Source organism: Nannobrachium achirus (assembly GCF_963921795.1).
Source record: "Nannobrachium achirus genome assembly, chromosome: 7".
In the NCBI taxonomy this organism is placed as follows: domain Eukaryota; kingdom Metazoa; phylum Chordata; class Actinopteri; order Myctophiformes; family Myctophidae; genus Nannobrachium; species Nannobrachium achirus.
The window spans coordinates 48,860,627-48,882,717 of record NC_137816.1 but is presented as its reverse complement, the minus strand read 5'-3'; the positions used below and the strand labels follow the sequence as shown (position 1 = coordinate 48,882,717).

The following is a 22,091-nucleotide window of genomic DNA, read 5'->3' as shown; positions in this document are numbered from 1 at the left end:
CCTTAGTCAAGAGAGAGATGAAGCAGGGACCCCCACAACCCATAGTTACCATATAGTTTCATTGTTTGTCGGCACAATCGTCAGTGTATTTTGGATTCTCTTCGATTTGTGTTTTCAGATATTTAACCACTTGAACCGTCAACAATCAATAAACTTGACCTTTCACTCTGTACTTAGTCTGCTCTTTTCTCCCTCTACACCAAAGCTCTTTGACGAAAATAGCCGATCTACAAGCTCACAATGCCTCGCAGTGAGAGGCGTTGTGAGCTTGCAGATCGGCTATTTTCGGCTAAAGTTCTCAGAATATGGACACTAGGGTTCAAGTGGTTAATATAAAAAAGGAGAAAAGATTTGGAAGACCCCCTGTAGTAACTCCTAGGGGTCCCGGACCCCCTGTTGAAGACCCCTGCTCTAAAGCTCCTTTCTCCTCACTCCTACAAGCTCATGTATTGGAGGAAGGGCATCTACAGTACAAGCTCATGTAATGGAGGAAGGGGCATCCATCTACAGTACAGATGTGCCGATTCAAGTCTTCAGGCTTCACTGCTCTTTTCCTGAAAATGTCCAGTAAATGCATTTTTCCCCACAGGTTTCTTTCCCCCACTGATTGGTTTAGTATGTGAAACGGCACATGCTGACTCCGTCTAGACGCGTACACTTTTTTGCGGCCTATGGGTTTTGCCGCTCTGACATCATGCTCTGACATCACTGTGATGTCAGGGGAACCACTCTAACAGGATGGGTTTGCCGCTCTGACATCACGCTCTGGCTTCACTGTGATGTCACACAAACAGAATCCCTTTATGCCCATATATGGAGTTCCCCGATGTCATCAATATTCAGCCCATATCTAATAGGACTTCATATGGGAATGCCCATATATGGAGGCCACATCGGCCACATACCACACTAACAGAATCCATTATGGCCAAGACAGATGGCCAAGACAGCCCATATCTGTGTGGCTGGTTCTACAGACAGGCATCTCCATGTATGGGCATAAAAGGGTATGAATGATGTCAGATGTCATAGACATCATAGGAGTTTCAAATAACGAATAACTGAGTAAGCATGTTTGGGCTCTCACAGCATATCTCCATATACAGTACATGGATCTCCATATATGGGTACCAGGGGTCTCCATATATGGGTAACTGGTCCGATATACATCACTGTCCAGATGGCCAAGATTAACTATTTAATTTGTTTTTGTCATCAATCACATTTCTGTTTGGCTTGTAGGCTTTGAAGTTGCACATGGCAGATAAGCTAAATATGCAAAGAAATTACTTACTGACATATTTGAAAACTTTATACTTAAAAAGGAACATTGATGGTGGAAGATCTACAGTACAAGCTCACAGTTGTGAGCTTGTAGAACTGCTATTTCCAATATCTTTGAAAAAGTTTGAAAATATATGACTTTTTTTAACACACAAAGTCACACAAAGAAAAGAAAAGTGAAGTTACAGAAAAGATATTCACATGTGTAGATTGACGGTTGCACAACAATAATTTGTTTCTTTGTGACTTCAAATGTCAGTTTGCATGTGTATGAATACTTTGTCACGCAAGAGCAAATTTCAATGTACACCACCTGAGTAGATTGCATTTTGCGAGTGCTCAAATCAAATCTACAAGCAGTCTGCGACATAACTACCTTCATATCAGTGGTGTAAAGTAACTAAGTACATGTAGTACTCTACTTAAGTACAATTTTGACATATTTTTTACTTTACTGGAATATTTCCAATTTTCAATACTTCTACTTCTACTCCACTACATCTCAGAGACAAATATTGTCCACTAAAATTATTTGACATTTTTAGTTACTAGTTAAATGTAGTTTTAGATTATTGTTACAAATCGCACATTAACCACTTCAGCCCAATTTAAACTTTGACTATTTGACGATGTGCTTGTAGATCTGCTAAGTTTTCTTTTAATTAGAAAACTTGTGAAATGGGACATTCTGCATAATACAGTAGGTACTTTTACTTTTGGTGCTTTAAGTATATTTTGATGCCAATACGCTTTTAATCAAGTAAATTATGATTACCGGACTGTAACATAGTATTTCTACATTGCAGTAATGATACTTTTACTTAGGTAAAAAATGTGAGTACTTTTTTCTGCCAGTGCTTCATATAGGCTATTAGACCCACATAGAACCTCACCCTCCGCATGTATGTTTTATGTACCGACAGATGGAAAATCATACTCTGGGAGCGTGGAACTACCTTTACTTTTTGGATACAATTTCGGGAAAAGGGTGAGGTTCTATATGGGTCTAATAGGCTACAGGTAGATGTCCTTTCCTCCTTAACATAACCTTGCAGGAGTGAGGTCAGAGGAGCTATAGGACAGAGGAGAATAAGGACCTGAGACGCAGCCCTAACGTTCTAAGCACAACAACGTAGGAATCACATCGCACTGGAAATGCCTGGATCAGTTATCGTCTGTGCCCTGGCTGCTGATCATTAAAACATACTGCCCTGTGTCTCGCCCGTCAATATCTGTGGTTTCAGAGACGTAAGCAGCAACAGAAACCTACTGTAGGCTTCTGGACATGGTCACGTTCACAGCTGCGCGTCCCTCGAATAAGCCTCTACTGTAAATGTGTACCGCTGTACATTACGTCTGCGTCCAAAACACAGTTTCTCAACGTCCCCCAAGTGGACTCCTGCGGGTCTGTAACTCTGAGAGCCTCCATTTGTAAGCTCTCAGAGTTATATAAACACTGAGGCTTTTACAGTGTAGATTGGGTTCCCAGAGATAGAAAACATATCAAACTGGGGAGGTGGGGTGGGGGGGTGGGGGGGTCCTTGAAATAAAAAGAATGTGTGTTAACCACTGATCTAAAAGATGTCTACAGGGATTGGGGGTGGAGGTGGGGGGTGGGGCTGGTTAGAGGTGGTGTTGGTCAGCGTTTTACAGCGCAGTCTCCTTCAGGTCATTGAGGTTTGGCATCCGGGAGCGGGAGGCGCGGGTGAAGGTCGGCCCGTTCTGTCCCGGTTTGATGCCCAGCTGTTCGGCGGTGTACTGCCCGCCCTCCACCCGCTGTAAGGCAGACACGTGCCAGCTGGACTCCATCTGTCCCGGGAGCGGTGGGTAGCTCGCCTTGCGACTCTTGACCTGGGCAGAGGTGCTGCTCACCCCGGTGTGCCCCCTACCTTCCGCGTGGCCCCTGCCTTCGGAATACCCTCCTTTGGAGGAGGAGGAGGGCGGCGGGGCGCTCGGGAGGGGGGGCTGGAAGCGCAAGTCCGGGGGAGGCTGGGGAGGGGGAGGCTGGGGTTGGCTGGACGAAGACGGGGAGAGATGGAGCAGTCGGCGGAGAGACTTCAGAGGCTGACTCTAGCGGGAGAGAGAGAGAGATATACAGTACATAGACAAATATATCAAATGGTGCTGTGAGAGACATTTCATTTCCACAACTACACAGAACCTAGTCCTAGACTATACTCCATCACATGATGGTGTCACACTTCACACACTGTGTGAAAAATGGAAGAGTAAATTAGGACAAATGCAAAGTTATGTAGAAGAATACACACACACACATACCTGAGAGTGCGAGTCGACAGGCTTCTCCGGTGGCCAGTCACCGATTCTCTCTCTCTCCCTCTCTCTCCCCCTGTCTCTCTCTCTCTCTCTCTCCCTCTCCCTCTCCCGTTCCCTCTCTCTCTCCCGCTCCCTCTCCCGGTCTCGGTCCCGGTCTCTGTCCCGGCTCTGTTCTCGTTCTCTGTCTCGGGACCGCTCGCGGTTTTTCCGCCGGCTGCTGTGATGGGAGGAGGATTTTGACGGCCTTTGCAGGGACATGTGGTCTTGCCCATTGCTAGGAATCTGCCATTCACACAAAGAACGAGCACAAGACTGTTAGCCAACGTGAGGTACTGCTACAGTACATTATTCATATCTGACCTTGTTTTTGTATCTGTGGTGCATTCGCCTCGAAAGTCATTTACAACAGTGGTTCTCAAAGTGGGGTCCGGGGCCAGCTACATTTGTTAATATAGCATCAAAGTTTAGCCACTAAACGTAACCCAATATATACAACGCTCACAATGCGCCATGATGCAACAAATTGTGAGCTTGTTGTAGAAACATTTTTAATATTATTGAAACATTTTAACGACGCAAATCTTGTATTGGGGTCCCTGGCAGAGAATACTTTCATATGGGAGTCCTGGACATGAAACAGTTTGAGAATCACTGATTTACAAAACAAACAGCAACAGGCAGTGTCAGAAGCGTTCACATCTCAGGTCCGGGTGAGGTTCTTCATGCATCCCTCTTATCTGGCAGCACCGCACAAAAAACAAGCTGGGAATGGCGATTAGTGATGACATCACACCAAATCATCTTTCATAAATCCATGACAACAGATTACCTAAATTTTTTCGCGTAGGTATGTGATTGTGATTTAGTACTCACATAAACTAAGTTTCTACATGTATGCGTTTATGTACAGTAAATGCTTTCATGTACTATGTGTGGGTGAATTTGATAGTCTCTTTATCAAAGCATTGTATTGTATTGTGTTGTATTTTAGTTCTTTTTGTAACATTTTGTAAAATCCATGCGTGACTTGATAATGACGATGAGTATAAACACACACGAAAAGGAAGCCTCACACAGAGCATAAAGTGTGTCCTACAGTGCAGTATGAATGCAATGTGATTGCATTGGACATACAGCATAGCCAGACAATATGGATGCACATACAACGTGCAGCTTGGGACCGGGTTCGATGCATTCATTGAAATCCTTTCAGTTCAGATTGTTTCATCCTGGGCTGCTGTGCCATGAAAGCCCATACAAGTCAATTCCAAACCGCTTGAGAGGATTTCAACCCAGGTAACTGTAGTGAGTGTGTGTGTGTAGTTGGTATGTGTGTGTGTGTGTGTGTGTGTGTGTGTGTGTGTGTGTGTGTGTGTGTGTGTGTGCGTGTGTGCGTGCGTGCGTGCGTGCGTGCGTGCGTGCGTGCATGCGTGCGTGCGTGCATGCATGTTTGTATGTATTATGAAGGTAGGCACCGTAGCAGTGGTGGAAAGTACGTTTACTCAAGTACTGCACTTGAGTACAAGTTTGAGGTACATTTACTTTACTGGGGGCGGCAATTGCTCAGGAGGTAGAGCGGCCTCTTGGGAAACAGAGGGTTCCCAAAGAATCTGAGAAGTAAAACAATCACACCCAGTGTGAAGTGAGCGGTGCGACGTATGAGCTAGTTTTATTAAGCGTCCCGTGAAGCTTGGCCACTGTGGAATGGGACGGGACATACATACAGACATATACGTAGGTACATACAGACGAAGCCAGATGTACTGTAGGAGCGGTTAGCAACCCTAAAGAATAATGAGTACTTATTGCACCCTAGATAAGTATAGGTAGGTACAGTAAGTAGGTGTGTATGTATGTATGTACTGTATGTATGTAAGTACTGTATGTAGGTATGTACAGTATGTTGGTTGGCAGGTACAGTGGATATGTATCTATGTATGTATGTACGTAGGTATGTACTGTATGCTATGTAGGCAGGAACAGTAGGTAGGTAGGTATGTAGGTAGGTAGGTAGGTACTGTATGTCGATAGGTAGGTAGGTAGGTAGGTAGGTATGTATGTACTGTATGTCGATAGGTAGGTAGGTAGGTAGGTAGTATATATGTAGGTAGGTAGGTAGGTAGGTATGTATGTATGTACTGTATGTCAATAGGTAGGTAGGTAGGTACAGTATGTATGTAGGTAGGTAGGTATGTACTGTATGTCGATAGGTAGGTAGGTAGGTAGGTATGTATGTACTGTATGTCAATAGGTAGGTAGGTAGGTAGGTAGGGTACAGTATGTATGTAGGTAGGTAGGTATGTACTGTATGTCGATAGGTAGGTAGGTACAGTATGTAGGTAGGTATGTACTGTATGTCGGTAGGTAGGTAGGTAGGTAGGTACAGTACTATGTACAGTATGTAGGTAGGTAGGTAGGTAGGTAGGTATGTATGTACTGTATGTCAATAGGTATTTAGGTAGGTAGGTAGGTATAACATGCAGCGGTAGGGTGCAGGAGGTTAGATTACTGGAGAGGCAGGGTAGGGCGTGGTAGGCTGGTGCTGTTGTACCATGGGCGAGGCCACTACAGGTAGGACTTTGACAGCTGAGTTGTGCTTTAAGCTATTCTTAGAGCTAAAGAGAGGGAAAAGACTTTTCCTGATGCTTGGACTCCTTCCATCCTCCATGTCTGTCTGTAGAACACAAGATGCATAGCATAGCCAACACTCTCAGCACAAGGTTTAAAGGACGGGGTCACAGGTAAGGAGGGACTGTCGTCGCATATTTACATACCAGTCCATATCTAAACAACAATATCATTTTATATTATCATTTATCATATCATTTGTTCATAATGATTATATGGAATTGAAAACGTGACCCTACAGGGGCTATAAATGAACATTGCCAATGTCTGGCGTTCTAAACCAGATATATTTAAAGGAGCTATAGTCAACCTTTTCATTGTAGGGCCGACACTTTGTTTACATCCTAATCTATAGACTAGAATGTAAACAAAGTGTCGGTCTGACAATGGCCAAAATGATTATTTTATCATTATTTTAAAGTTATACCATGTAACTTTTTTTATAAAACAAATCTTAAAATTGTCCTAACTGTTAAATCGCTAAAGTTTTAGAACCCCCACTCCGTTATTTTCAGCTTCTGAAGCCTTCTCTTTATATGTTTTCTACTTAGCCGTGACAGGGGCGGGATTTCCCGGCAAAATTACGTCATCACACTACCGGCCAATCACAGCGAGGGTTATACACTGTCGGCCAATCACAGCGCATCTTGAAGTGGGGTCGCTATGGCGGCCATATTTGTAGTCGCCCGTGTGTCTCTATACTCAAAAGGTAATCTCGCCTACCAGGCAGGGTGAAGGAGTCCGTTTCTCCGGAATGCCTGAACGCACAGGAACCAGGGACCCCTCTTAAGATAGATCTCGGCGAGGTGGAGGCAGACGCGGGGGTGTGAACGTACGAAAAACGGCCGAAAGACGCGGACGCGACCGCGGTTTGTTATAGGGCTACTGACCACTAGTTGAGCATCTTACACAGTATAGCTTTAAGCTTTTTGTGGTCATTTTTTAAGAGAAACACATATATGAAGCTTATTTTTTTATAAAATATTTTCGAAACATTATTTTTATTTTAGCATCTGTTTTTCAAGAAAAAGTTGACTATAGCTCCTTTAAATTAAATGTATATTGATGGTATCCTTGTATTATTTATTTTTATTGTATATGGAGTTTAGAAGAGTTTACCAGGTTGGAATTCCTCCACTCCTGACATCACACACGTGCTCAACTGAATGTTGGGGGCGGGGCAGATTATCAAACACCCTTTTCCAACATTTATAAAACATAAGGTATTGTTTATGAGAATGACACATTATTTTTTACATTATTTGCATAGCATTTAAAATGGTCTTTCTTACCATCTGCGTCTTCTTCTTCTTCTTCTTCTTGATGCCTCTGAAGAAGCCCTGTTTTTCCTTCTCCTTGGGGGGCTCTGGAGGACTCATGACCATGGCCTCCGCAGCGCTCCTACACATCCAATCAGCACAGTGTATCCTTGTTGTCGGGCAGAAACCTCTCATCTCCACATTTAGTTTTACTTTCTGTATTTTTCTTTGATGATCATACTACAGCGACACACAAAAGCATCAAGTGCAGTAGATCTACAAGTTCGAAACGACGTGGCGTGAAGCAACGCGTTTTGAGCTTGTCTTTCTGCTACTTTTGCTACGTTTCAGTTTGAATCCTGAAAAGTAACAGTTTTGGAGTAAAGTAAAGAGGTTTCCACCAGACAGAGACAAACCTGTTCTTCCAACTTATCGATTTAGTCAATAATACAAAATAATCGATAATCTATTAAAATTATAAACATTTTAATCTGCTATAACAAATAGCTTTTTTTGTTTTAACATATTATTCTGTTTTTATGTGTTTTCTGATAGTGTAATATGTCCAATACCCTAAGTTTGAAGACTCTGGGCCAGATTTACATGCTTATTAATTATTATAATTTTGTGTGCTTTATGCATTTTCATTTAAGGCAGGATTGTGCAAATAACATGAGGAGATACAGTATACCGTAAGTGTGCTTGATGTATAATGATGGATTTACCAACATTTGTGCAAACGATCAGTTTTTGCGGTTAAATTAATTTAGCTTTTCCTTTCTTTTTCTATCATTGATGTGGATGAGGTGGTCCGCCAAACTAGTGCATCTTTGAACCACATTCAACATGACGTGTAGAAGACACAAGCAGGCAGAGACGGAGACCTCACCAGTCAAAGGCAGTCTGACGCTTGGACATGTTGCCCATGAGGCCTGGGTCTCCTGGTACAACTGGTAAGACTGGCATGACTGGCACTCTAGCTTGCCCAACGCCATCGTGGAAAGAAGAGGAGTTATCCGGCCTGGGGGAAGGGACTGGGGGAGGGGGAGGAAGCAGAAAGAAATATGGAACAGATCAAATAGTCAAACAGTATTCACACCATATCTATAAATAGTAACTATAAATATGCTGACTCAAATGAATATAACAGCAGCTAGGGCACTGGTTCTCAAACCTTTTCATGTCAAGGATCTAAATTTACCCAAAGAGGATATGATTTAAAGAGTTTTAAGCAGGTCTTTACATTGGCCTTAAACAAACCCCGCTCTGAATTGTTACAAAAAAGCAGCAAAAATAGCTAACATTTTCTGTTACATGTGTCACCACTTAGTCTGCCAACTCGCATAAGATTCAATCTATTTTTAATTATTATTATATTATAATTTTTGCCTTGAAAGGTGGCAACATTTTGTGCAATGTTTAGAATATGTCGAGGACCCCCAAAATGATAAAACTGATGTCTATTTGGCTGCGGACCCCCATCCTAAACCCTCCAGAAGCAAAGATATGCGTTAAAAATGTTCTCTTAAAAAGATTTGCACACATTTTACACAACAATTTCCAAAAATAGCAGATCTAAAAGCTTAAAGTATAATATAGTTAAAGTTGTACTATGTAACTTTTTTTATAAAACAAATCTTAAAATTCTCCTAACTATTAAATCACAAAAGTTTTAGAAGATCCGCGCCGTGAATTTCAGCCTGTAAAGCCTTCTCTGTATGTAAACTGAGATCCTTGCCGTGGACCGGATCTCGCGCCAAAATTGCGTCATCACACTACCGGCCAATCACAGCGAGGGTTATACAACTGCCGGCCAATCACAGCGCATCTTGAAGTGGGGTCGCTATGGCAGCCATATTTGTTGTCGCCCGTTTGTACCATCCCTTCTCTAGGTAATTTCGCCTACCAGGCAGGGTGAAGGAGTCCGTATCTCTGGAATTACTGAACGCACAGGAACAAGGGACCCCTTAAAAGATAGATCTCAGCGAGGTGGAGGCAGACGCGGGGGTCTGAAGGTACGAAAAACGTCCGAAAGACGCGGACGCGACCGCGGTTTGCTATAGGGCTAATGACCACTAGTTGGGCATCTTACACAGTATGGCTTTAAAACGATTGCGACGCTATATTAACTCATTTAGCTGTGGACCCCGGACCCCACTTTGAGAACCACTGAACTATAGTATAGTCATGGACGATATGGTTTGGATCCCTCAGTGCTATTTTATGAACATTGGCATAGAAACATTGGTCGCCATTCAAAACCCATCAGGAGGACACCTGGAATGCATTGCCACTGACCCCTCGGAAAGTGATGTTATTAACAGAGACGAGGAGACGATTATGAATGGCTAACACTAGCTGGCTCACCTCCTTATAATTAATAATAATCAGTCAGATTATCCTTAATTAGCCTATACATCCCGTCTTTCAGCACCACAGAGGTGGAGGTCTCTCTGCCCGCTATCTCTGGCTCTACTCTGACAAAGCTGGACTGCACTGGACCAGGCACGTGCACACATACCGTAGACATCCACGGGGGCTTGAGCCCCTGCCCTTTTAATCCGTCTGTAAAAAGTGTCCCCTTTACTATGGTTAAAGAAATGCAAATGCCCTCTTTCCATGCCATACCTGAAGGCAACATTCAAGAGAATTGCCTTGTCCAGGATTGACTTGATTATGTTTAGTTCATTGTGGTAACAAGTACAGAAAATAGCCGACCTCCAAGCTCACAACGTGTCGCGCTGCGACGCGTTGTGAGTTTGGAGGTCTGCTATTTTCGATATTTTCACCAAAAGGCATTTTTAGAAGTTTCTGCCCCTGCCTCTCTAATATTCTCTGCATGTCCTTGCACTGGACTGCACGTGTATGTTTGATGAAATGCTTACGTAACTTTATTGTTTAATGTGAACAGTCGTTATAGTTATCACAGTGAATGGTGCTTTACTTTGCAGCTTGTGTTACTGTGCAAAACCTACTCTATAACAGCGTGTCTCGAACTTATTTGTGTCAAGGAAAGGACCCCGGAATTTATATGAATTTGGCCCCCATCTGAAAAGGATTTGATCCAGCGACCCCCAGAAGAGAAGATTTCATAATTTTCAAACCTTTTCGAAAATTTGAATAGCCAACGTATAAATGGATAAAGTGGTTAAAATGATTGTGAAGCGGGGGCGCCCGCTGGTCTACTGGTCCAGATGCATGCCACATAGGCACTGATGCCTAAAAAAAGGTTAACGCTCTATATTCTGATCAGTAACCATTGCTATAGAGCGTTTGTTCAGTAACAGGGGTCTCCCTGTCTCTCCACTATTTAGCAAAAAAAAAACAAAAAAACATCCATATAGAGCTAACAATATACGTAGAGCTATTTAACACTTATTTTAACCAAAGAAAATCACTTACCCTACCTTTAACTATTATAAAGCCATTACCATTTTCATGTCTTATTTACCTCGGTAAAAGCTGCCAACTCTTCGAGGCATCGACTCGCTGAAGATCATGCGGTTTTCCTTGGAAGACCCTCCATCATCAACATGAGGTCCGGGATCATGGTACATAGCAGCCACCTGGAACACACACACACACGCACACGCACACGCACACGGACACACACACACACACACACACACACACACACACAAACACACATACGCGCACGTGCAGGTACACAGGCACACATACGCACACACACATCTTAAAAAGTTGAAACAACACCTTAAAATGTATGACAGGGGGCAGGGAAAGGGCAGACCTACGCCATCTGCTGGTTCTGCTAAAAAAAAAGGAGTACCGGTAAATCTCAGTTCTCCACATGGACACTTATCCCCTTTCTATTTGATTATGCACCAAAAATCAGGTAGAACTTGAACTTCCATTTAAGCGCATAATGCTAAGATATGGCAGAATATCTTTAAAGCGTCATATGACAATAATATTTTTTTTAAATTAAATTTAAACTTCAGCCAGCACTGTTTTATTGTGTCACCGCTCAAAGAACAAACAACGAAACGGTACGAGATGATGCAGTGCTTCCCTTTTTGATCAGACAGAAACACTGTCATGGTGTCCAAAATAAGTGAAAACAGGGAAAACGTACAGTCAGGGGCGTCACACCAAATTCTGGGCCCTGGGTACAAGGATTCACTGCGGGCCCCCCATGAATGTTAACTATTGAAAAATAGCAGATATACAAGCTCACAGCGCGGCACCGAGTGCCGCGCTGCAAGCTTGTAGATCTGCTATTTTTGAAAAATTGTGAAAATGTGTGCAAGAAACACCATGTTTCCATGTCAGTGATGCTCAAACTTTTTCATGTGAAGGACCCCCAAAATGATATGAATTTGGCCACGGACCCCCATCTCAAAATATTTAGTTCCAGGGACTACCCCGGAGTTACAAATGTTCCCTTAAAAAATACACATTCAAAGATTTGCACACATTTTCACGACTTTTCAAAAATAGCAGATCTACAAGCTCGCAGCGCGGCACTCGGTGCCGCGCTGTGAGCTTGTATATCTGCTATTTTTCAATAGCTAAAGTTACTAGGGCCCCTCCACCTTGGGCCCTGGTAACTCAGTCCCACTTTCCTACCCCTTGTGACGCCCCTGCGTACAGTAAGTAACACACTATGCACAGCCATAATGGAAAGAAATGGGCCTCTTCCTTACTTCCTTCAAATGCGTTATCAATGATACTAATGATCAGACAGTCAGGGTGCTGATATTGTGCATGTTGGCTCACTGGAAACACTCTGCTACACCAGTGGGTCTCAGAGTGTGCTCCATGGACCCTCATGGTGCCTTGAGGGTGTTCAAGGGTCCATTTGGTTCCATTTGTACACTCACAGAGTTATGAGGGTCCTTGAAATTAATACGTTTGAGAATCATTGTGAATACACCAAATGGAACAGAGCCTTCATTAGCATCATCTGTAACACCTGTGAAGGAAATAATAACAGGCCCAAATCTGTCCAGTTTGGCTGCTGTGCGTATTCATTGTTCATGCATGTTTTGTACACAAACAGCAGAGCGGAGATTTGACCACTTTCCCTACCAACAAGTGGCCCACACAATTCATTTCAAGACATTTGCCTTAATATTAGCTACTCCATTTGACATTTGGGTTAATTTTAGAACCCTTTCATGTGTTACATTTACAACAGTGATATGCAGTGGAGAGAAGCTGTTGACCTGTGTATAGCTTAATTCATGCTCCTTCGCATGGCAGTGTCACGCAACAGAAAATAGCAGGCCTTCGAGCTCCCAACATGTCGCGCTTGAGCTTGTAGGCCTGCTGTTTTTTTACGTGCAACAATGTCGTGCGAAGAAGTATGAATGGGGCATAGGGAACAGAGAAAGCTATGACGCAGAGCTAACAGTTATGTATTTAGTGATAGCAGGGTTCCCACACATCTTTACCAATTCATTTCCAAAACTTTTCCAAACCTTTTCCAGAATATTTAACCCAATTTCCAGGACTATATAACAATAATTCAGCTCAATAACAGGTCGCTTACTCCTATGCGCAATGCCCAAAGACAGGTAGTGTATGCCAGTGGTTCTCAATCTTTTCAGGCCGTGACCCCCAAAATAATCATGTTTTAACTGGGGATCCGGCACCCCGACGAGCACTAAGAGTTGAGGAATTTTGCATAACACGGTTCTATTGTGAAAATAGCAGATCTACATGCTACATGTAGATCGGCTATTTTCACAATTTCTGCCTCTAATATTTGACAATTTGGCCCATGTTTAATTTGTCATTTCAGAGGTAGGCCTATTAACAAAATCAATAACCAAAGACAATGCATAGCTATTTTTTTCCAGGACCTTCCAGGACCCTTGATAAATTCCCAAACTTTTCCAGTACTGGAAAAATATTTTTCTCATGTCAAAATATTTCCAGGAATTTCATGACCGTGGGAACCCTGAGATATGTATTTAGTGATAGTGAGCATGGTGGGAGGTGGGGGGGTCATGGGCTCGGACCTCGTTCTTAGAGCGCTGTGCATGAAAAGCGGCAGTGTTGTCCCTCGTGGAGTCTTTGATGGGTGCGCATGGGTGGCTGATGTCTTTAGAGGACTGCTCGCTCTGTTGAGAAGACGAACAGGTGCGGGTCAAAGCAGACTGAGCTGGCAGCATTGAGCAGTGGCAGTGACAATGTAAGGGCCCCGTTAGGGCTGGGCGATGTGACGTCCAAATCGATAGATACGAATATATATATCACTTTTGTCTTAATTACGTTTTAATCAGCAATTATTACAAATACATAGTGAAAAGAGCACATCTAAAATCTCACGTGTCCCGATGTGATGTGCTGTGAGCTTGTAGATCGGCTATTTTCACTATTTCTTTACACCACCATTGTACAACAATGTAAGTGGTTAATCAGACTAATCAAATTGTCGATTCCTTGACATAAAAAAATACTGCTTCTTGGTAATATTTGTTCTACATGAGCACGGTTAAGTTGATTATTTGCCCAGCCCTATAGCCCCCGAGTGTACATGCATTAATGTACACAGATACAGTACATCCAAGCACACCAACAAAAAGGCACACTCACAAATTCTGACTGCATGAATTAACCCATTTAGACAGGGAACAAATTATTACGCATTAATACTTTAACCAGTATTTTATGCTTTAACTATTGAAAAATAGCAGATAGTAGATCTGCTATTTTTGAAAAATCATGAAAATTTGTCCAAGTTTTTGAATATTTTTGACCCGATTCTATAAATGGGGGAGGTAATTTCCAGATGCAAAGATTTGAGTTACAAAATGTTCGCTTTAAAAGAAATTACATATTCAAAGATTTGCACCAATTTTCACGACTTTTCAAAAATAGCAGATCTACAAGCTCGCAGTGAGCTTGCAGATCTGCTATTTTTCCAATAGCTAAAGTATAAAATAATTCCGGGGTCTTAAATGGGTCAACTTTGGATGCACATGATGAGGCAGCCGTGGCTAACCCTGGCCATGTTGTCCGTGCAGTCCTCTCTGGAAGAACTCCTGGAGTGTCCGGTGGTGAGGGTGGTCCGGTGCTGCAGCTGTGGGGAGAGCAGCTGGAGGCTGCTGGCGCGGGTCGGCATCCCCTGGCCCGGGGCGGGCAGGGCCGCCGGCGTCCCGCTGCCGCCCTCGCCGCCGCCACCGCCGCCGTGGGGCCGGTGGCGCTCCCGCCGCACGTACATGGAGTGGCGGTGGGGCCGCTGCTGCGAGGAGAAGGGCGAGGTGTAACCCAGACCATAGTGGTAGGACTCGTGAGGGGAGGGCAGGGTGTGAGTGGAGGCCACCATGCCCGGCCCTCCTCCTCCTCCTCCTCCTCCTCCTCCTGGGTCCAACAGCTCCGGAGCCTTGGACTCCTCTGCGGGACGAGAGGGGAGATGCAGGGGAGGACACATGAGTGCTGTCACGATTAGGACATTTTACATGACGATTCATTGTCACAATAATTGCGATTGACGATTTAATTGTGCTTTTGTCAAGATTAGATTTCTGTTTGGCTTGTAGGGATTTGAAGTTGCACATGGCAAATATGAGTATCTCCGAGTTTCAAACGTGTACGTTCTTTCGCAAAGTAAAGCCCTGCTTTATCGCACAAGGCTGTCGCACGAAAGTAGTGAAAACAGCAGATTTACAAGCACACAACGCCTCGCACCGGCTGTTTTCACTAGTTTAAATCATTTTTAAAATGAAAAATGAAAAACAAACGGTTTTGGACATACAAGGTTTTCACCCGACAGCGACGATATACAAGATAGATATATCTACCGGTATATATCTATATAGCAGATCTACATATAGAATATATAGATCTGCTATTTCCACTATTTTCTTTAAATGTTTGGACATAAACATTTTTCAACATGGAAACGATTATGGCGATTATGACAAAATAATTGCGATTATGTAAAATAATTGCGATTAGCCAATTATGTAAGGAGACATGAGGGAAGAGATTATCATCCTATACCAAGGATAGGATATTTGTTGGTCAAAATGTTAGATCCTCAAATAATTGGGCGTCCCTAACACATTTTTATGTTGCATCCTTCCTTCCCCTAGTATAAGGGTGTAACAATATACTATACCAGTAAGACTCCCTAATCGGGGGATAAGCGACCTACTTCAAGTAGAGTGCCGGTCTGTCTGTCTGTCTGTCTGTTGCAGGTGGGTGGATTATACCCAAATATGGACATGCCAATTGGTGTTGTGTGCAATGGTTTCTGTTGTGTCTGACCCAGGAAAGTTTCAGCCATGCAATAAGCTGGCCAATGCTGGGGAGCCTGATCCATGTGTTACTTTGTGAAGTGTTGTCAGCAAGTATTGGCACCAACAATGCTGTGCAAGCTGATAACGCATTGCAAAGCACCATGTTTTCTGCTTTTGTGTGTCTATCTACCGGTATGTGTCTGTCTGTCTGTCTGTCTGTCTGTCTGTCTATCTAATTTATCTATTATTTATTACAAGGTTGAGGAGCCGAAACCAAAGACATTTACACGTGTATGTACACTAATACGAATCTTGAATCTCTTGAAAGCAACAATACCCCTGACTGCATCATCACCTGGTGTCAGTTGAGTCTTGTGCCTGGATTTGTGTCGAGAGGAAGAGTCGAGGGTGTTGCTCTCCATTCGGACGTTGCCACCGCTACGAGAGGCCGGGCTGTGCCCAGAAGAGCGTTCACTGTGTCGTGCGGAGGGGCTGCCGGGGGGTCCCGGGGGCGGCTGCGGCGGGACGTTCAGGTCCAAACAGCTGGTGGGGAAGAAGCGGGGGACGCCGCCCCCGCCCCCCGGGACTGCGCCGGAGCCTGGGTCGTCCGGATGCAGCCGCGCGGCGTCACTGAGGTTCCCCACGGACTTGGCGTCGCTCAGCGCGCTGTGGCTTTTGGACAGGCTGAGATAGGAGGCGGAGCTCTTGGAGGAGGACGACATGGAGCCGTGGGCAGAGTCGGCCATGCTGTGGGAGTGGCGGCCGTGCTGCTTCTCCGTCCCGGACTGCAGTGTGTTGGTCTTGCCTTCCAGGAAGGGGTGGCGGCCGGCCTGCTGCTGCTGCTGCTGAGAGCGAGAGGAGCTGGGCTTACCGTGGCCATACTTGGCAGCAGCAGGAGCAGCCTGCTCTGGCAGCTTATTGGAAGACGGCCCCAGGTTGAAGTCAAACTCTATCTTGCCTTTGGCGTCTTTGGGACTGAGGAGGTGCGGCAGGTTGTTGTTGGCCAGGTCTTTGCTGCATGAGACAGAGCGGTTGAGGGTCTGAGACAGGTACTGGTTGTTCTTGGTGTGGAGGGTGGGACTCAGGGTGGAGGGAGGAGTCGGTTTGTTGCCGTTTAGGAAGTTCTCGTTCCCCAGATGATGGAGGTCCCCGTGGCGAGGGAGGCTGGAACACTCTTTACTGTTGGAACGACGGTGACTCGAGCTCTTAACATGACTCCTGCAGAGGAAGAGGTACAAAAAAAAACACTTATTTTCGGTTTTTTTCTCCCCTTCGCTCACAAAAGCCTTGTGAGTGGGACTGGAGAGGGATTCTCCCCCGTGTCCCCCCTCAACTCTGCTCGCATACTCTGATCTCTGTTTGAATGAAAACTAGGTCCAGCTTCCAGATTTAGCCCGAGCTATACATTGACCATAGAAATAGAAAAGTATAGAATGGACATTTCCATTTATAGATAACTAACGGTATATCGTGTTTCCGTGTGCTGGCACGAAATGCATATCATCGCTGCAGGGCAGAAACTATGCCATTGCGATTCAGGAAATGGAAAAAAGAATGGATGGATACAATGCAGTCATTATTTACTGGGTCATTCTACATGCCATTTCCATTTTCTGCGTTTGATTTTTAAAATACAATTTTAAACGTTTTTAAGACCTTTTTAGTAGATCCGTATCCGTAACTATCAGAAACATGAGCCGTGCCATCTAAGGCTATTTTATTTTTTTGTATTTTTTCACACTTTTAACCAGCATGCACTTTCACTTTCAAAATCTTTCAAAAATAGCGAAAAAAAGAGCAGATCTTCAAGCTCACAACGCGCCACTTCGTGCCACGTTGTGATCTCGTAGACCTGCTACAGTATTTTTTGCTGTTTGTGCGTGAAACTCTTGTACGACATATTTTGGCTGGAAGCTTGGATTGTCATGGGACCTGGTAGGAACGGTGTTTTCTCCATGGTGGTGGGTCTTCCTCTTGGAGGAGCGTGAAGGGTTGGGAGAGGCAGGGGGAGGCTTGTCTCTCTCCGCCTGCCTCAGGGGCTGGAAGGCCGGGTGGTTCAGACTCTGCTCCGTCAGGTAGCGCTCAGTGGGCGTCAGCAGCAGCAGGTTCTGATGGAGGACGCACAGAGGACCATGTGTTATACCTTGTGCAAGGCTACGGGCCCATTTAGACCTGAAAAAAAGTCTTCTAGATCCTAACAGTTTTCTGAAAAACCTATGTTTCTCTGTCAGTTGTTCTCAAACTTTGTCAAGTTTGTCAAGGACCCCCCAGAATTATATGTATTTATTTGACCACGGACCCCCATCTGAAAATATTCAGTTCCAGGGACCAAGACGAACAAGGATTTGCGTTACAAATGTCTGCTTTAAAAAGTATATACATTCAAAGATTTAGATTACAAGCTTGCAGCGCGGCACTCGGTGCCGCGCTGTGAGCTTGTATATCTGCTATTTTTTAATAGTTAAAGCATGAAATAATGGTTAAACTATTTTCCTAATATTTTCAAAAATAGCAGACTATAGACTCGTAGATCAGCTTTTGTTGAATAGCTGACACTTTTTTAGATTAGAGCTTCATGCATGTACTTTTTTTTGACAGACTTTCCGGTATAATACGGTATTAGGTATATATTTATATAGAAAGGCCTAACAGGGGGCTGGGGTCGCAAATTGGCTATAAACCCTATATACAATGCAACAGTTTCATGTTTTTACAACTTGATACATTGTTTTTTTGTATCATCCATGTCAAATAAACATATAAATAAATTAAAAAAAAACATAAACTAGGGTTATAGTGGTCAAACTGACGCTGTAGGAGAGTGTGGTCTAGCTAACTGACACCAACTCGGCCTCCTGCCATATTTGCTGTTTTGTTGGGGATCTCCTGAATGCCCCTCAAGGACCCCCAGTGGTCCTCGGACCCCACGTTGAGAACCACTGTTATCTACTGTAAATAAATATTGGCCTAGTTGCAGATTTGTGGAGACGTGAAAGACAGATGATAAAAGCATTCTGCTACACTGTGAAGACGTGAGGTGATCATCACACAGTCTTACCTTCATCAGATCCAGCATCAGACCACTTAGTATGCCCAGATACCTCCTCTCCAGGGTCTGGGGATGAGTCACCGAGGGAAACTGCACAACACACACACACACACACACACACACACACACACACACACACACACACACACACACACACACACGCACGAGCGTACACACACACGCACGAGCGTGCACACACAGACACGCACACATTACTTTGATGTTGACAACAAGGAGTATACATCTTTGGCTTTTCAATAGACGACGCATAGTATCTATACCAGCAAGATGTAGCAAATTATAATAACAGCAATGTATTACTGGAGGCAAACTAAACAGGCAGACACATACGCACACAAGCACACAGATACACGCGTGCACGCACGCATGTCATAGACTGTAGAAAAGGCAGACACACACGCACGCACGCACGCACGCACGCACACACACACACACACACACACACACACACACAGACTCCACTGGACCATTTTTCTTGGTGCCACAGTGAACAACCAACCAATCTCATGCGTCATAGCGATCCACTCAGTCATGGTACAGGAACACTGCCATCAGGCCAGAGAGAGAGAGAGAGAGAGAGAGAGAGAGAGAGAGAGAGAGAGAGAGAGAGAGAGAGAGAGAGTTAAACAGAGGAGTTCCTTACCCTGATTCCATGGAAGCGAGGGTTGTTGTAGAAGAGTTTCATCTGCTCTGCAGGGAGAGATCCCAGGACCTTCTGAATGGTGAAGAGCTGAGGACAACATCACGGAGAACGTCCTCAGTGTCTCATTTAACTCGTAATGTGTTAATAAATGTACCCATTTATTAACACATTACAATTCTACATACAATCACCACCAGAATGTCACCATAAAATCAAATCTAGTCTTAGTTTTAGTCATCATAGATACGTTTTTATGTAGTTTCCGTCAGTGAAAAAAGGTAATCGAGGAAATGAACACTGCTTACAATCACCAACCTGATCTATCTCACTTTCACCAGGAAACAAGGGCTGCCCGTCACTCAGCTCCCCCAGGATGCACCCCACTGACCACATGTCCACCGCCTTGCCATACGGAGCACTAGGAGAGAGAGAGAGAGGGGGGGGGGGGGGGTCCATTTTAATTGTAAAATGGATCATTTTGCCATTTAAGTGTTAATGCATGACAGGGGTGCTGCTGATGAGAATGATGGCTGTAATGGGCTTACATACAGGGAATACATCTCACTTTTATGTCACATCACACGCAAAGTCCAAGAGGAGATAATAATGAGAGGGGAAGATGTTAGTGGTGGAGGTGGTGGTGATGATGGCGGACTGGCTGTCACTGATGAACATGGCGGTTTCACAAGGCATTCGGGAACAGAGGAGTCTGTGTGGCTGAGAGATGAAGAGCAGAGCTGTGAGAGCAGAGGCAGAAGAGATCAGTGAAGTTGGAGGGAGAGAGTATTGGAGTGGGCGGCATTCAAACGCCACCTCAATAAATGTTCCTGGGTATTTGACTAAATCAGGCAAACGCTAACAGCAGCGAGCCTAGACAGGGGCGTCACAAGGGGGGAAAAGTGGGACTGAGTTACTAGGGCCCAAGGTGGAGGGGCCTTAATTACTTTATACTTTAGCTATTGAAAAATAGCAATCTGCAATTTTTATAAAAGTCGTGAAAATGTGTGCAAATCTTTGAATGTATGTATTTTTTAAGCGAACATTTGTAACTCAAATTTGGCTTCTGGAGGGGGTCCCTGGAACTAAATATTTTGAGATTGGGGTCCGTGGCCAAATACATATCATTTTGGAGGTCCTTCACATGAAAAGTTTGAGCGATCACGATTTTTCAAGCAGATATACAAGCTTGCAGCGCGGCACTCGGTGCCACGCTGTGAGCTTGTATATCTGCTATTTTTCAATAGTTAAAGCACAAAATAGTGCGTAATAATGTGTTCCAAGTCTAAATGGGTTAAACCCCCTCCCCCTATGAAGAACATTCATGGGGGGCCCGCAGTGAATCCTTGTACCCAGGGCCCAGAATTTGGTGCGACACCCCTGAGCCTAGATGGCGCTCGGCTGTCTCCCAGCCAGAATGGACATTCAAGTCTTTTTACTTATCGTTTTCAAAACCGAGGAAGCAGCAATGTGTGACACGTTATTCGGGGACAGCATGTACAGCACGGTGCGGTGATGCATGCTTTATGCAAATATACCTGATTCATTATTGCTAGCTCGGTTGTAGCTGATGGTGTTGCCAGAAGTGTGTGAGAGACTGAAGATGAGCAGTGAGATGAGAGATAAGTACAAGGACACACTCTGAATTATGGAACTTCTGTGCATGCACTGTACACACACCCAGACACATACAGAGACACACCCACATGCACGCACGCACGCACGCACGCACGCACGCACGCACGCACACACACACACACACACACACACACACACACACACACACACACACACACACACACACACACACACACACACACACACCCTATAGCCGAAAAGATATGATCTACAAGCTTGTAGAACTGCACTTTCAGTTCAAGACATCTTAGTATAGATCAGTCATAACTCCAAACTTAAATGCCAAATCCTAACCCTAACCCCAACCCAAATAATGTCCTAATGGTATAAGCCTAACTCCCGAAATCTGTTTTAACCGTAAAGAAACCATACTGTATGTCTTGTGACTGTGAGTAGGTACAGTAAGTTGATTGTCCTCACAAATGTCTATGTCTATGTCTACTCTTGTGGGGACATTTTGCCCTCACACAAGTATATACTCACGCACACACACGCACGCACGCACACACACACACACGCACGCACGCACGCACGCACGCACGCACGCACACACACGCACACACGCACGCACGCACGCACGCATGCACGCACGCACACACACACACACTCACCCCAGCAGCAGCTCAGGTGAGCGGTACCACCTTGTAGCCACATACTCAGTGTAGTTGGCATCAGTGCCCTCTGACAGGTTGCGAGCAAAGCCTGAGTCAGGGCGATGAGAAATAACACGAGCATTAATCAAGTCTTACCACACACAGAAAACTAAGGGTTCCCACTGCCAACTGGAGCCCAAACAGGTTCTTCAGAGAGATATGCCATAGATTAGAAGAAGAACGAACCATTTTTGGTTCCAGAAAGGATCATGGTTCTTTAAAGGACCATTCATTTTAATGGTTCTATATATGGATACGTATCTCTGCTATTTTTCTGTGAATAGTTATCTTTTTTTTTTTTAGGAACCATTTCTGGTTCCTCAAAGAACTAAGGTTCTATAGAACCATATGAGGAACATTAAGGACCATTCACTAAATAAAATGGTTCCTCTAGTGGAACCATAATAGCCTATTAAAGAACCATTTAGG

At 44.3% G+C, this 22,091-nt stretch overlaps 1 protein-coding gene across 1 annotated transcript in view; it reads right to left on the bottom strand.

Moving 5' to 3' along the window:
* Nucleotides 1-283: 283 nt before the first annotated feature.
* The window catches only part of cdkl5 (cyclin dependent kinase like 5), a 111,150-nt gene continuing 89,342 nt past the window's right edge, over nt 284-22,091 (bottom strand). Inside the window, exons 8-21 of the mRNA XM_080730805.1 lie at nt 21,621-21,711; nt 19,690-19,792; nt 19,375-19,461; nt 18,720-18,800; nt 17,594-17,769; nt 16,017-16,879; nt 14,422-14,813; nt 13,436-13,537; nt 10,900-11,014; nt 8,338-8,482; nt 7,482-7,590; nt 6,071-6,235; nt 3,565-3,843; nt 284-3,354 (exon numbers count right to left, since the gene is read on the bottom strand). Of these exons, the coding sequence (XP_080586931.1) occupies nt 2,932-3,354; nt 3,565-3,843; nt 6,071-6,235; nt 7,482-7,590; nt 8,338-8,482; nt 10,900-11,014; nt 13,436-13,537; nt 14,422-14,813; nt 16,017-16,879; nt 17,594-17,769; nt 18,720-18,800; nt 19,375-19,461; nt 19,690-19,792; nt 21,621-21,711 (3,131 nt within the window). The 3' untranslated portion in view covers nt 284-2,931. The remainder of the gene's footprint in view (nt 3,355-3,564; nt 3,844-6,070; nt 6,236-7,481; nt 7,591-8,337; nt 8,483-10,899; nt 11,015-13,435; nt 13,538-14,421; nt 14,814-16,016; nt 16,880-17,593; nt 17,770-18,719; nt 18,801-19,374; nt 19,462-19,689; nt 19,793-21,620; nt 21,712-22,091) is intronic.